We start from the raw sequence: 14,746 nt of genomic DNA on the forward strand, positions 1-14,746 counted from the left end.
TTTAATCAGTGTCGTAAATTTGCTTATTTGATTAGTAACCTATCAAAAGTGTAGAATTGTAATTTTAGATCACAGAATTTCTTTACATTCTTTACTATAAATTTCAAAATAACTTTCTACTTTCTCAGACTTTTCCCACCGTGTGTTTCTGTGTATTTACACTACTGTTCAAAGGTTTGGAGTCTGTACATTGTTTTATCTTTCTGAAAGATGTCTCTTATACTCACCTAAACCGCATTTATTTGATCAACAAAAAAAAAAAAGTAAAATTGTGAACTATTATTACATTACATATTGTAATATATTTTAAAATTAGTATATTTACTTTATTAAAAAAATTATTTAGTCATATATATATATATATATATATTATTTAAAAACTTATTTAAAATAATTTATTCCTGTGAAGGCAAGGCTGAATTACTCCAGTCTTTTGTCACATGATCCTTCAGAAATCATTCTATTATGCTGATTTGAAAAACAACAAACTTATTATCAGTGTTGAAAATGTTGATGCTTATTATTTTTTGCTGAGGATGTTACTTTCTTGAGGATTCTTTGATAAACAGAAAGTTCAAAATAGCTGCAATTAAATCAAATTTTTGTAATATTATAAAACATTCAGAAAACAAACTGTTGCTTTTGATCAATTTAATCCTTGAATCAAAAGTAGTAATTTCTTTGAACATCTCTCCCAAAAGTGTTGTTTTTTTCCCCCAAGTAATTTCGTGTGTTTTATTCTTGTTTTTAAAAAGCCGTATACCTTCTTCTTTTCTGGTGAGCTCTGCTGACTCCTGCCGTCTCCGCCTTCATCTTCACCAGTCAAAGGATCAGAGCCATTGGACGGCTTCACAGCTGCAGTCTCCTGATTGGATGTCTTCCAGCCAGTGAGATCCACACCAGCAGCACACCATAGCTGGAGAACAAGAGTATGAGTTCATACCTTCAAACCCTCAAAACAAACAGCGTGTAAGCCTGTGTGTATCCTTTACCTTCCTGTTGGGGTCTTTCTCCACCAGAGGGCGGCAGTACACTGGCACAGGGACATTTTTCATGCGATTATCCTCCTTCTCATTGGCCTGTGAGGACACAGGAAGACAGTGATGTTCACAAGGCCTTAGTAAACAAGATCACTGCCACACACTACAAGCCATACTCAGAGCTCCCATCATGCTCTGGTTAAGATTGCCTTGATCCAGGGCAGACAGAGAAAGGGGAAACCAAGAACAGCAAACCAGCGCAGCAGATCAAAGTCTGTTAGAGGCTTACAAAGCAGACGCATGCGCAATGACAAGAGTCAATCTACTGTATAGTCAGCAAATGCCACCGAGAGACAGAGAGAGCACTTGATCATGACTCAAGTGTTTCTAAGATGGAGGAAGGTTTGATACAGACCAAAAATAGCGTGTTACACAACACCATCTGAATTAATTTAATTTCATCTAAGACCATGTTGCCTGTATACAATTAAATATTAAATTGTGATTATATTAAAATGAGCTTTCTTTACATTTTAGACATCTGGAATTAGTTTGAAACTTAGATGAGAGTTCAACTAAACTCTGCTTACATACTAGATTAGAATAACCATTTCTCTTTATTACCTTTAAAAAAGGCAACCCTTGTGAAAAAGAAGTATACTTTAACATACTTTTGATCGTTTTTGAAATACAGTTAAACTATACTGACAAGCAGTTATTATAAACTATAAACTATTTGGTGAATATGCTTAAATATATATTCTATTGAAACCTGTGTCATTTAAATATATTTGCAATTCCACATTTATAATGATGAAGCTGCAATACTTTAAAATAAAACTTTTTAATATTGTTTTATAAGTGTACTTAAGTGTGTTCAGAAACAGTCATATTTTCTTTTAGTTCACCTAAGTGGCCTTTTATTTCAAGAATATTATATATTTTGCAAGTAAAGTTTTTTTTTATATATATAAAAGGGACCAAACTATGTTTTAAAATTAAATTGTAATAGTAATCAACTATGGCCATTGCATTACTTACCTAATAAATATGAAAAATGTTGAACGGAGAGAAATCTATGTATTAAACCTGCTTCCTATTACATGAAATCGGAACATATTTAACATTTAACAATTTAATGTAACTTTTTAAGCTGAAATTAAGCAGAATGGGTGCCTTTTCACACAATATAGTAATATTATAAAAAAGTGTTGTGTTGTTTAGTCAAAATCATTGAAAGGTTCTCTTACAAAACAGTATTCAGGTGATACCATGGTACAGTAGTGGTATCAGATGGTAATACTATGGTACTTACTACTCCAATATACTTTTGCATATCAAGTGCTGATTGATTACCATATTCACGAACCACTGTATGTGAATAAATGGTATTACATTTACATTTCAGGTTGTCTTGCAACAACGCTGACATATAAATTATGATGACTGGCATATGACTTCTATCAGTGTAGGTTGTAAGCGACTGTAAAATCGGCCAAATGTCTAAAATGCAGTAAATAATGTATTAACTTGATAGTGTTAGCGAAACGACAGGAAAGCATGGCGACAGCTATAAAACACCAGAGGTTTCATTCCTAAAGATATATTCAACTTAGCAGAGACATTATTTTCTGCTATGTCAGTATTCTGCTGCGTCTACGCTATGATTTGCTGACAGAGGTTGAGTCAGGTTAGGGCTGGGAGTTAAAGGGACAGGGTGGGAGAGGTGCATGCTGGTCCTCTGCCGCTCAGACTTGCCTGCGTCCTCTTCGCTGTGGCATCTTGAGCACTGTCCGCCTGCGAGCCGTTCTGTAGGAGATCACAGTTAGAGCCACGGCGACATTGTCACCACGGCATCCCTGACAAACACACTGTCAGCGTGGCAACCCTAACACTGTTGCCACTCCAGAAACCAGCACAACGGGGACTAGTCAACTAGTCCCAGAAAACAACAAACAATTCCAGACTAACCAGTGTTACCACTGCTTACCACTTAGCAAGAATTCACATGGACGATGTAGCACCGGACATGTTAAAACAATTATAATAATTAAAATTTGTTGGTGGGACAAAACGCTAAATCATTGTATTTTACGGTCTTCAGCTTTACAGAAAAATAAGCAAAGACATATAATACATATATAATAAAATATATTATAATACTAATTAATATATATATATATATATATATATATATATATATATACACATTTTAATTTGTTTAAATTTAGTTGTTTTTGTCTTTTTTTAGAAAAATGTACAATTTTATATTTAAATAAAATAAATACAATTTTATATTTACCTATAATTTCTTTTATTTTTTCATTGTAGTCAGTTCAGCGCTTCAGCTTCATTATTTAAACTTATTTCATTTTAGTTACAACATTTTCCGTCTTTTATAAACAATTATAAAACATTTATACTAATATATATATATATATATATTATTTAAACAAATATTTTAATTGTTTTAGTTTTAATTAATAGCACTATCATTTTTCACTGTTACATACTTTTTACATAAAAGCCACTTTTTGTCACTATCTTGAATTTTTTTTTTTCACTAAACTGCTCTTTCACATCTTCAAAAAGCAATTCATCAACTCACATAAACTCAGATGCCTTTGTTTATCTTGGGAGGAGCTAAACTAAGACACACCCCTTTGGGCATTTGGGTTCATCTTTATTGAATTTTTTCTCTTGTATTTGACTTCCTGACAAAACAGAGCCACTTCGGTCTCTATGTGGAGATAAACTGCTTAGAGAGATCAAGAGTCAAGGGTCAAGATAGGAGCAGATACCTGTTTCAAACGGGACGGGACACTCCAGCCACAGGTCTGCATGGGGCCGTCCTTCCGGCGCATGTGCTCGCGCACCTGCCGGTACTGCTCTCGACGCTGCTCTCTGCGAGTACAGAGCGCAGAATCGCTGAGGAGAGACGCAACACCGTTACTGGGCAGTCTACGGGGCGAAGAGAAAGAGAGAGGGAGCAGTCAGCGAAAGAGCGAGAGAACCAGCCAGCCAGCCGAGGCCAAAAAAGAAATGCCAGACACACTGCATGATGTGAAAATGTTATATTTCATTTACATTTATGCATTTGGCAGATGCTATTTAATGCTAGGCGAGGCAAACAGATTTAAAAATGAACATTTGATATGTATATGTTGATGTTAGCTGATGTTTTAAAATGTTAATGTTTAAAAATGTTGTGACAAATAATACAATGAATGCATAAAACATCTACATTTATTCATTTGGCAGCAGTTTGGCTATTTTTGACTAAAACTATTCAAAATAATTTTCACCAATTGAAAAAGCTGAAATAAAATTAAATATTTTATTAGATGAAATACTTTTACGCAAAAACTGAAATAATATAAGTTAAAGTACTAAAAATACAGAAACTAAAACTAAAAACGAAATTATAAAGAAATATAATAAACAAAAAGCACAAACTAAAACGTAAACTAAAATTAAAATGAACACTGAAAATATAAAAATAAAAGCTAATTAAAAATACAGTTATTAATATCATTATGCATGTTAACTGAGAACTAAACCCCACAACCTAATTTAAGTAATTATTAAATAAATGCCAAAAATTCTACTTTTGTTTTAGAGATAATGTTAGAATTAATCAGTAGAAATTGTTTTTATTATTAGTTTTATTTAAAGCAATAGAAGTCTATGATATTTCCTTGGATAACTCCTCCTGCAAGTAAAAGTGTGAGTGAGTGTGCAACAGCTAACGGTCAAATGCAGCATTAGCACGTAGCATTTAGCAGGAGTCAGCTTGCCTGAGCAGAAGAAAGAGAGAGTAGACATGGGGCACAGAGGAAGAGGGAGGACAAACAGACAGCTACAATGTGTGGATGAGGATGTGAGGACATATGGGACAAAGACACAGTCAGGTATGCATATTTCCTCTCACTCTTCAGGCATGAACTCCAGTATGCAGCTGGAGGTGGAGATCTGGCACATGGTTTGGGAGCGTCTCTGGTTGTATCCAGCAGGAGAAGGAGACTTGTAGTGAATGTTGACACTGGTGTACGGCCGTTTCACTGGAGGAGGGCTCGCAGATGAGCTAAAAAGACGTGCAAAGCTGGAGAGAGAGACACAGAGCAAAGCGAGTAGGTAAAGGAACAGGAAAACAGATAAAATGCAAATAATAAAATTAGTGCTAAAACTATTTTAATATAATTAAGATATTTCAGCTGTGTGAAATCTAGCCCCTGATTTTCCTTACATACTGATTTAAGAGTTAAAGACAAAATGTCTAAAACCGCTGTAATACTCACAACTGCCAGATTATGGACTTCTTCTTCTCTGGCAGAGCAGGACTCTCTCGAGATGCCCTGTGGAAGTGAAATGGATAAACAGAAAATTAAGTCTGCATTGTATAATATATATACATTTCACACACACACAATTTACTGTAAATGTTTTTTGGAACTAAAAAGTATGAATTACCATATAATTTATGGCTTGCTTACAATTAATTTAAAACTCAACTGGAAAATAAAAGTAAATTATTGTTAAAACGATTTCTTTAAATAATCAAAAACAATGTAAAAGGATATTCCCAGAAGTCCTTGTATGATGCATCACACGTGATTTATTTATTTTTTATTCACACATGAGAATAATTTTTTTACACTACAAATCAAATCAAAGTTTGGGGTTGGTAAGATTTTTTTATATTTTTGAGTATCTTATGCTCACCAAAGCTGCATTTATTTGATCAGAAACAAATTAAAACAGTAATATTGTGAAATATTATTACAATAACTGTAAATGTCACTCCAGTCTTCAGTGTCACATGATCCTTCAGAAATCATTCTAATATGCTCCTTTGGCATTCAGGAAATATTTCTTATAATTATCAATGTTAAAAATAGTTGCACTGTAAATGTTATCAATTATGTACATTAGGGTGTTTTGTAACATTTTATGTTACATTACAATGCATTAATGCATTTTTATATTGTATTGTATTGACAAAGTCATTTAGATGTGCAAGTGTCTGAGATGTCTGACATGCTTTGATGCAAGATAAAATTAAGTGCCTGAATGAGAGTTGATTTGGATGTGAGATTTTATGTCTGTGTCTGCTTCTCCCTCACCTGATCATCTCGGTCCAGCGCACAGCTTCCTGAAGCTCCATCAGTCTCTCCTTGTACTGGTTGCGCTCCATCAGCACACGGGCCATCTCTACACGTGTGAAGCGTCGTCTCTGCGTCATGGCCACATCGTCCTGTAGTGGAGATGAGTACTGCACCAGAGCCACACAGAACAGAGCAGCACCACAAAACACGGCAGTAGTGAAGCGGAGGTTAGTGCATCAGGCCTTCACAGCAGCAAATATGAGGTTACTAAAGCATTGCAAGAAGGTTAAAAGTTTACTGCGCATAGCATTTTCATTAAAAACCGTTAGAGCATAAAGCAAAGCCTGTAGAAGTGACTGGTAGTAGAATTTCTCATATCCAACCACTGACTGTTTACAACTTGATTTAAAATGTAATCCATTTAAATTCTCACTTTAACAGTCATAAATGGTTTTAATATTATTAATAATATAAGAATTTTTTTTTTTGGTTATTTGAGATTTCAGAGCTCTGTTCCAAAATCTAGTGAGCGTGATTTTTTCACTGAACTCATCACAGTGCATTCTGGGATATACCATGCTGTCACTAAACTGAGCTAAAACAAGGTGTTTTTGGAGAAAACAATTAAAGTTACTACCTACTCATGACGGTGAGGCAGCTCACTAGTTTTTGGAGCAGAAAAAGAGACTGAAGTGTTGGACTTACATCCTCTCCACCCTCATCTTTAGAGTCCTGAGATGCTCCTAAAGCTTCAGCTCTCAACCTTTAATCAAAGGGAGACATTCAGACTTTAATTAGATTGGAGTCACAGAGACTCTTAAAAAGACCATAAACCACTTTCTGAGACACATTCCACTGTGCTGCTTTGTCTATTGTCTGTGTAAACATGTGCTAAATGGACACGTTTGATCATTGTGCTCAAATGTCACATATTTTCCAGTGACTCACACATGACACGGCGTTATAGAAACTGAAATATATAACTTTTAAAAAACGCGAAACCTTGCATTTACTACCCCTTCCACTGCCACACGTCTTTTGCAAAACTCAAAAACGCATTTTGTGTGAAGGGCCCCTAAGACTGAATTAAACTCATGATCATAATAGGCCGTAAATAATATTGTTATTTTAAAATATGCACACATTCACAACAAAGGTTCTGTAAATGTTTCTTGCCTCATCTCATTCAGTAACAAAATACATAAATCACATAAATGATAAACGAGATGTTAAAGTACTGAGGCAGACCAGCCTAAAAATGTAACTTTTTCGCAATTTTGTTATCCTAACCACACAGAAAGTGACATGTAATCAATAATATCAAATATTAGAGAGGAGTGGTGGCAGGCTTCTCCTGATATTTCAATAACAATTACAAAAGAATAAAATAAAGCATATTTTGTTAGCTTTTTTTAACTTGGAAGGGTTCAAATTGAGCAGATAATTATTCCCTCACTGTTATCGTCAGAGTGCATTTCAGCATTTGGCTCATATTCGTGATCTCAACCATATTCTCAAAACTATCGATTTTCAACATCTTCAAAAACAAAATTTTGATCGCTATTCACCACATCCACCGTCAAATGACAGTGACACTCATATTTTATTGCTCTGCAATAAAGCCATTCAAATCAGTTACATTTTTGCAGATGATATTATTTATTTTATGCCTACCGTAATTATGAGTGGAACTGCATTTAATGTTGAGCAGGAAAAAAACACACTTTCACTATTATGTATCCTCGGGTTGCTATAGCGACCCTATACATTTTTAACAAAAATATTAATCAGAAAACAGATATTCTTTTAGAATTTTTTTCTTGTTATATTGTTTATAATTAATATGTTGAGGAATACTAAGAAAGTGGATGCCTAACTTTAGAGAGAGGGTATTGAATGACGTCCTGGGTTGCTAAAGACCTGAGGTATGCATTTAAGGGTTGAAAATGTTGAAAAGGACCAATCAACAAACGCCAAAGTTGTGACATAAAAATTCAGTGGAAACAAACACAGGCAAAAGATCCAGACCTCTTTAGCTCCTCCTCCAGTTCTTTCACTCTCTGGTCCACTTTGCTTTTGGACTGTTTCACTGTTTCCAGCTCTTCCCGGAGAACTTCCTGTTCACTCGACAGATCATCCACTTTAGCAATCAGGTCATTCTTCACAATATTCAGGGCATTCCTACAGACATCAAGTGACTCCATTAGAGCATGAAGACGCATACATACACAGGCAAATAAACACACATTCTGTCTGTCTTTCTCTCTTACTTGGTCTCCAGTAGTTGTTTGTTCTCTGTTAGTAGATTTTCCACCTCTTTCCCCATACCTGTGAGATATACAGTGTTAGTAGGAGTAAAGACCACCATAAACTCTTTCCAAGTCTCAGATAAACAGACTAAGGGACAGCTGATTCAAAACTACATCACGATTGTTTGAAATTACACCACAATCACAACCAATTACAGTACATTTTAATACTTCAGCAGCTATTTAATACTAAGTCAGTGAAATCTCCTCTTTATTGTGAGACTGAACAATGACCTTTAAGGGTTTTATTTACAAGACATCTAAAGGAGTATAATCACAGTCTAACTTGATAAGTGAACTGTAGAACATCCAAACTGACTTGGTAATATGATTCATATGAGCTGAAAAGCCATGCATTCGAAAGCACAGCACTGAGCAGCCGAAATTAATAGGATTAGAAGAGCAGAAGCACAGGAGAACATCTCACCAAAGCATACCTACAAATAAGGAACGTATCACAATGTCCTACTGAAAATAACATGATGGGGAAAAGGAGGCTATGAGCCTTACCAAAGAAATCATCCCGGACTGAAACAGAGAGCAGAGGAGGAAACAGAGGGAAAGTGGTGAGGAAGGAGGAGACAACCAAATGACAGGAGGAGTAAAGGCATGAATGTGAAGACAGAAGAGAAGATTAAAAGAAGAAGATAATGATGGAAATGAAGAGAAATGGAATTAAAAGAAAAGATTAAGAGAAGAGAGAAAAACAAATGGACAGGTACGTTAGATATTTATCATCACACACATACAAATACACACACACACACACAATAATTCCTTTATAAAGCAAAATCAATAAAACAAATGATCAGCTATCACTATTACATTAAAATATTTTTTATTTATCAGATGTTTAAATATTATATTTTTGAGGGACTGCCTTTAACAAAACAGCACATTCAAAGGTTTGTGGTCAGGAAGATTTTGAAGTTTTTAAAATAACTCTTATGCTCACCAAGACTGATACTTCATTAATATTGTGAAGTATTATTGCCATTTAAAATAACTGTTAGAATGTATTATAAAATGTAATTTATTCCTGACTTTTCAACATCATTACTCAAGTCGTCAGTGTCACATGATCCCTCAAGAATCATTCAAATATACTGATTTGGTGAAGAAACATTTCTTATTATTATCAATGCTGAAAATGTTTTTGCTGCGTACGATGTTTGTGGTAGTTGTGATTTATTTGTTTGATGAATAGAAAGTTCCATTTATTTGAAATCTGAATTTTTGTAAATGTCTTCACTCTAACTTTCAATCAATTAAAACTCCTTGATGAACAAAAGTATTAATTTCTTTCAAAACATACATTTTTTTCTGGCCCCAAACGTTTGAACAGTAGCGTGCTTTTAAACGTCTTTAGTCGCATAGTCTAGTGTTGTGTTTCTGAGGTACAGTTTAATGTGTTTAAAGTAATATGACTAATTGTGTTTCATGTTGGTGTTAAATCCATGCAAAGGTCAAAAAAGAATGAGAACTAAAAATACCAACCAATCAGTGATCAGATACACACCTGAGAATTCCCCTAGGGGCGTGGCCGAGAGAAGCACACACAGGAAGGAAGCACAGAGAGGGGTCAAGGGTCAGTGAGTGAGACGGCCAATCAAAAGAAAGATCCACCTTCACACTGAGATAAACAAATCAACAGCTCTACCTTGATAATGAAACAAAACAAATCAGAAAACTGCCAACATAAATAACGGCAGTTACTCAAATGAAACAACTCAGGACAACTTCATCAGACCAAAATGTGCTTAGGGGCAGGAGATACAGCCGTGAAGCAAGCATGATATCCCAAGAGACCTTGCTTTGGGGATATATCCAGCAGTGTGGCTTCCTGACAAAAGGCATGCAGTTCAAAGCGTAGGAAAGAAAGGCCCTTAGCCACCATACGCTTAGCAATGGTACTTCAAATATAAACAGAAAATGAAACATCATTGATCTTAAATGCAGGTTATATCTAAACCTGCATTTATGAGAAACTGTCAATCAACTGCGGAGGTCAAATGTTCAATAAAGGGTCTTCACTGGAACTATGAAGCTTACCGAGAAGTTCCGCTCCTGCGTCCACATCACCGATGATGTCCGACTTGGCGTCTTTGATCTCATGGTACAGAGAGTCTGTGTTGATGCCGAATGCCTCATTCACGATGCCCTGAGAAGGACTTCAAAGGAACAAGAGCTTTCGTCATTATTTCTGTGCCTTATTTCACTTCAAAGCTTGAATGTTTTTTGCTGAATTCTTTATATCACACAAAGCCACTTTCTAAACAGTGTTTTTTTTTACGATTTAGAACTTTAAATTTGATGGTCTTTTTGTATTGCTCGAGTGTTTTGTACTTTTAATCAGTATTTAATTGTGTGAATGATATGTATCTGTCTACCTGTTTCCTCCTCCGTAGATTCGAGGGTCCAAGCACAAATCTAGCTCTGGTGTTGAGTCTATAATGTCCAGAAACTCTGACCATTCATCACTACTGCCCATACCTACAGACACACACACACAAATGAAAATGAAATGAAGACAGTCATTTTCCTGCAATGAAAAGTTTGACTTCTGCAATATGTAGAAGGCACACAAATTCCTCATGCCTTCATTTGACATTGTCAAATCATGTTTGGATTTAATCAATGCATTATGTGTGATGTACATGAAATGTCATGTCAGTACAAATTGTTTCTTTACTTATAATGCAAGTGACTGGAGGGGTTTCCAGTAGCGGCCGATCAATTTATCAGCAAGGCTGATATCTGACATTTTTTAACTATTAGCATCATCTATACTGTAATAGGATTACAGAACAAAATCAAGGAGAATATTTATTACTTGTAAAATTCAAATTATTGTTATCATTATATGATTACTATGTAATCAAATTATTATATGATACATTTTTACCTATTTAAAATGAATTAAATATTTGGTGAATACCATCTAAAAATATTATAATTACTTTTGTGGATGTGCTATTTACAATCTTTACATTTCCTTTCAAATAAAAAAGTTTAGAGTAAAATACAATTTTTAAACATTTAAACGTTTGGAGTCAGTAAGATTTAAAATACTTCTAGTCAGTAAGAATGCATTAAACTGTGTAAAAGTGATTGTAAATACTTTACATTGTTGCAAAAATATATTTCAAATATTGTATTTACTGTATTTTTTGTTCAAATAAACGCAGACTTGGTAACCATAAGAGACTTCTTTTAAAAACATAAAAAAATCTTGCTGACCCCAAACGCTTCAACGGGAAAATGTTAACATATATTGATATATTGATGAACATCAGCATTGGCATCTGCCTTTAAAAAAAAAACTTAATCGCTTGATCACTAGTTTTCTTTGTTCTTTCATTCAGTGTTTATTCTTTGTCTCAGTTCTTCCTTTCTCACCAATGCTGACGTTCCTTGTTTCCTGAGACACCTGCACCTCCATGTTTCTACTACGACGCTTTGCATTCTTTTGGCGTGCCCCCCGGGACACGTCGAACCCTCCCACCGATACCAGCCCATCATTCAGAGGGGTAACTGTTGCCGAGGGAACAGACGAGGTGGGAGTGTTTGATTTGCTCCCTGTGCTGCTGGGTGTGGTTGCGACGGAGTCTGAATCTGAGCCATCCTCCTGAACACAGAGAGAACAACATATCACATACATATTTTAATAATTAACATACTCTGCTAAACTTCTAAACTAGTTAATTTGGTATTGCTTTGACAAGTCTGATTGATAAACATTTATACTTACTAGCAAGGCTTGTACGGTACAATATATTGTAATACAAATACACACACATGTAAATGTAAAACATTTACAAATAATAAAATATCTGTGAAGTACCACTACATCCTTCCAGTTTCAAGATATTTATCTTTAAAAAAAATTCTATGGCAACATATAATGTCCACAGATACAAAAAATTATTTGACCCCCTGCTGATTTTATATGTTTGCCCACTGACAAAAAATGATCAGTCTTTAATTTTAATGGTAGGTTTGAACAGTGAGAGACAGAATAACAACAACAAAAAAAATCCAGAAAAACGCATTTCAAAAAAGTTATAAATTGATTTGCATTTTAATGAGTCATATAAGTATTTGATCCCCCTTTCAATCAGCAAGATTTCTGGCTCCCAGGTGTCTTTTATACAGGTAAGGAGCTGAGATTAGGAGCACTCTCTTCAAGGGAGTTACCTGTATGAAAGACTCCTGTCCACAGAAGCAATCAATCAATCAGATTCCAAACTCTCCACCAGGGCCAAGACCAAAGAGCTGTCCAAGGATGTCAGACACAAGATTGTAGACCTACACAAGGCTGGAATGGGCTACAAGACCATCGCCAAGCAGCTTGGTGAGAAGGTGACAACAGTTGGTGCGATTATTCGCAAATGGAAGAAACAAAAAATAACTGTCAGTCTCCCTCGGTCTGAGGCTCCATGCAAGATCTCACCTCATGGAGTTTCATTGATCATGAGAACGGTGAGGAATCAGCCCAGAACTACACGGGAGGATCTTATCAATGATCTCAAGGCAGCTGGGACCATAGTCACCAAGAAAACAGTTGATAACACACTACGCCGTGAAGGACTGAAATCCTGTAGCGCCCGCAAGGTCCCCCTGCTCAAGAAAGCACATGTACAGGCCCGTCTGAAGTTTGCCAATGATTCAGAGGAGAACTGGGTGAAAGTGTTGTGGTCAGATGAGACCAAAATCCAGCTCTTTGGCATCAACTCAACTCGCCGTGTTTGGAGGAGGAGGAATGCTGCCCAAGAACACCGTCAAACATGGAGGCGGAAACATTATGCTTTGGGGGTGTTTTTCTGCTAACGGGACAGGACAACTGCACCGCATCAAAGGGACGATGGACGGGGCAATGTACTGTCAGGGCCAGGGCATTGAAAATGGGTTGTGGATGGGTATTCCAGCATGACAATGACCCAAAACACACGGCCAAGGCAACAAAGGAGTGGCTCAAGAAGAAGCACATTAAGGTCCTGGAGTGGCCTAGCCAGTCTCCAGACCTTCATCCCATAGAAAATCTGTGGAGGGAGCTGAAGGTTCGAGTTGCCAAACGTCAGCCTCGAAACCTTAATGACTTGGAGAGGATCTGCAAAGAGGAGTGGGACAAAATCCCTCCTGAGATGTGTGCAAACCTGGTGTCCAACTACAAGAAACGTCTGACCTCTGTGATTAGGTTTTTTGCCACCAAGCAGGGACGGACTGGGACTAAAAATCGGCCCTGGATTTTTTGCAGCAATCCTGTCGCATTTATGGCAAATAACATCACAAAACCCATGGTGACTCTGCTGACAAAAACAATAGAAACCATCACAGAAATTTTCCACTAACAAATACCATTACAAATATTACAAACTTTTAACCATTTTTACTTTTAACCATTAAAACAATTAAATAATGGTTTCCTGTAGTGTGTTTTGGAACATATTACATTAGGATTTAGTGTTTTTTTTTTGTTTTTTTTAATGACCAATTACCAGTAGAGACCAACAGGCACCATTACAGTTTTCATTAAAACCAATACAATTCTCATTATAAATCAGTAAAACCATTACAAATGATGTGCTGGTTTTTATTTATTTTTCAGCATGGGATTGAAATAAATATATATTATTGTATGAACTAAAATACTTGAAAACCACATAAAAAGAGCAGAACGCAAAATGTATAATATGACAATTATAAACATAAACCTAGAATCTAGAAACCTGAAACAACAGAATTCTTCAATTTGAGTATATGTCTCTTTGTGTGTATGTTAATAAGACTAATCACCTTATAGGCGACTTCATTTACTGTATTTTTTAACTCATTATCTCTCATGTAACCTGTTGTAGAATCACTTAGGGTAGCGGCTATTAGCACGAAGTTAAAATAACATTCTTAAAGATAGATGATATTTACACTATGTTAAAATAGCAGGATTGTCTGCTATTTATACTACTTATTGAAAATAGTGGCAATTATCTGCACCTCAGTGTTGCAATACATTATAAAACAGTATGCAATAATAACTTATTGAGTGAGTGTCAATTTTAATTTTAATTCAAATAATTAAATGGATGCCACCTTATTTGGACGATAAAGCTCTCCCTACACCTACCCTAACCCTACCCGATACTTTATTTTCAACTTTTTGATTATTTCCTTCATTTTTATTAAAAAATAAATGCATTACCATTAAAATGATAGACTGATCATTTCATTGTCAGTGGGCAAACGTACAAAATCAGCAGGGGATCAAATAATTTTTTGTGTGTGTATATATATATATATATATATATATATTTATATATATATATATATATATATATATATATATATATATATA

At 35.4% G+C, this 14,746-nt stretch overlaps 1 protein-coding gene across 2 annotated transcripts in view; it reads right to left on the reverse strand.

Annotated features, from left to right (window-relative positions):
• LOC306844990 (C-Jun-amino-terminal kinase-interacting protein 3-like) overlaps positions 1 to 14,746 on the reverse strand; it is a 30,317-nt gene that overhangs the window by 6,576 nt on the left and 8,995 nt on the right. The window contains exons 7-20 of one of the 2 annotated variants that reach the window (XM_079377467.1): positions 11,794 to 12,022; positions 10,785 to 10,887; positions 10,447 to 10,565; positions 9,914 to 9,925; positions 8,356 to 8,413; positions 8,114 to 8,266; positions 6,791 to 6,848; positions 6,104 to 6,252; positions 5,279 to 5,335; positions 4,912 to 5,082; positions 3,782 to 3,941; positions 2,739 to 2,789; positions 993 to 1,079; positions 764 to 916 (exon numbers count right to left, since the gene is read on the reverse strand). In XM_079377467.1, the coding sequence (XP_079233593.1) occupies positions 764 to 916; positions 993 to 1,079; positions 2,739 to 2,789; positions 3,782 to 3,941; positions 4,912 to 5,082; positions 5,279 to 5,335; positions 6,104 to 6,252; positions 6,791 to 6,848; positions 8,114 to 8,266; positions 8,356 to 8,413; positions 9,914 to 9,925; positions 10,447 to 10,565; positions 10,785 to 10,887; positions 11,794 to 12,022 (1,560 nt within the window). The remainder of the gene's footprint in view (positions 1 to 763; positions 917 to 992; positions 1,080 to 2,738; positions 2,790 to 3,781; positions 3,942 to 4,911; positions 5,083 to 5,278; positions 5,336 to 6,103; positions 6,253 to 6,790; positions 6,849 to 8,113; positions 8,267 to 8,355; positions 8,414 to 9,913; positions 9,926 to 10,446; positions 10,566 to 10,784; positions 10,888 to 11,793; positions 12,023 to 14,746) is intronic. The other variant, XM_079377466.1, reaches the window with a different exon arrangement.

Source organism: Barbus barbus, assembly GCF_936440315.1.
Source record: "Barbus barbus genome assembly, chromosome: 3".
Classification (NCBI taxonomy): Eukaryota; Metazoa; Chordata; class Actinopteri; order Cypriniformes; family Cyprinidae; genus Barbus; species Barbus barbus.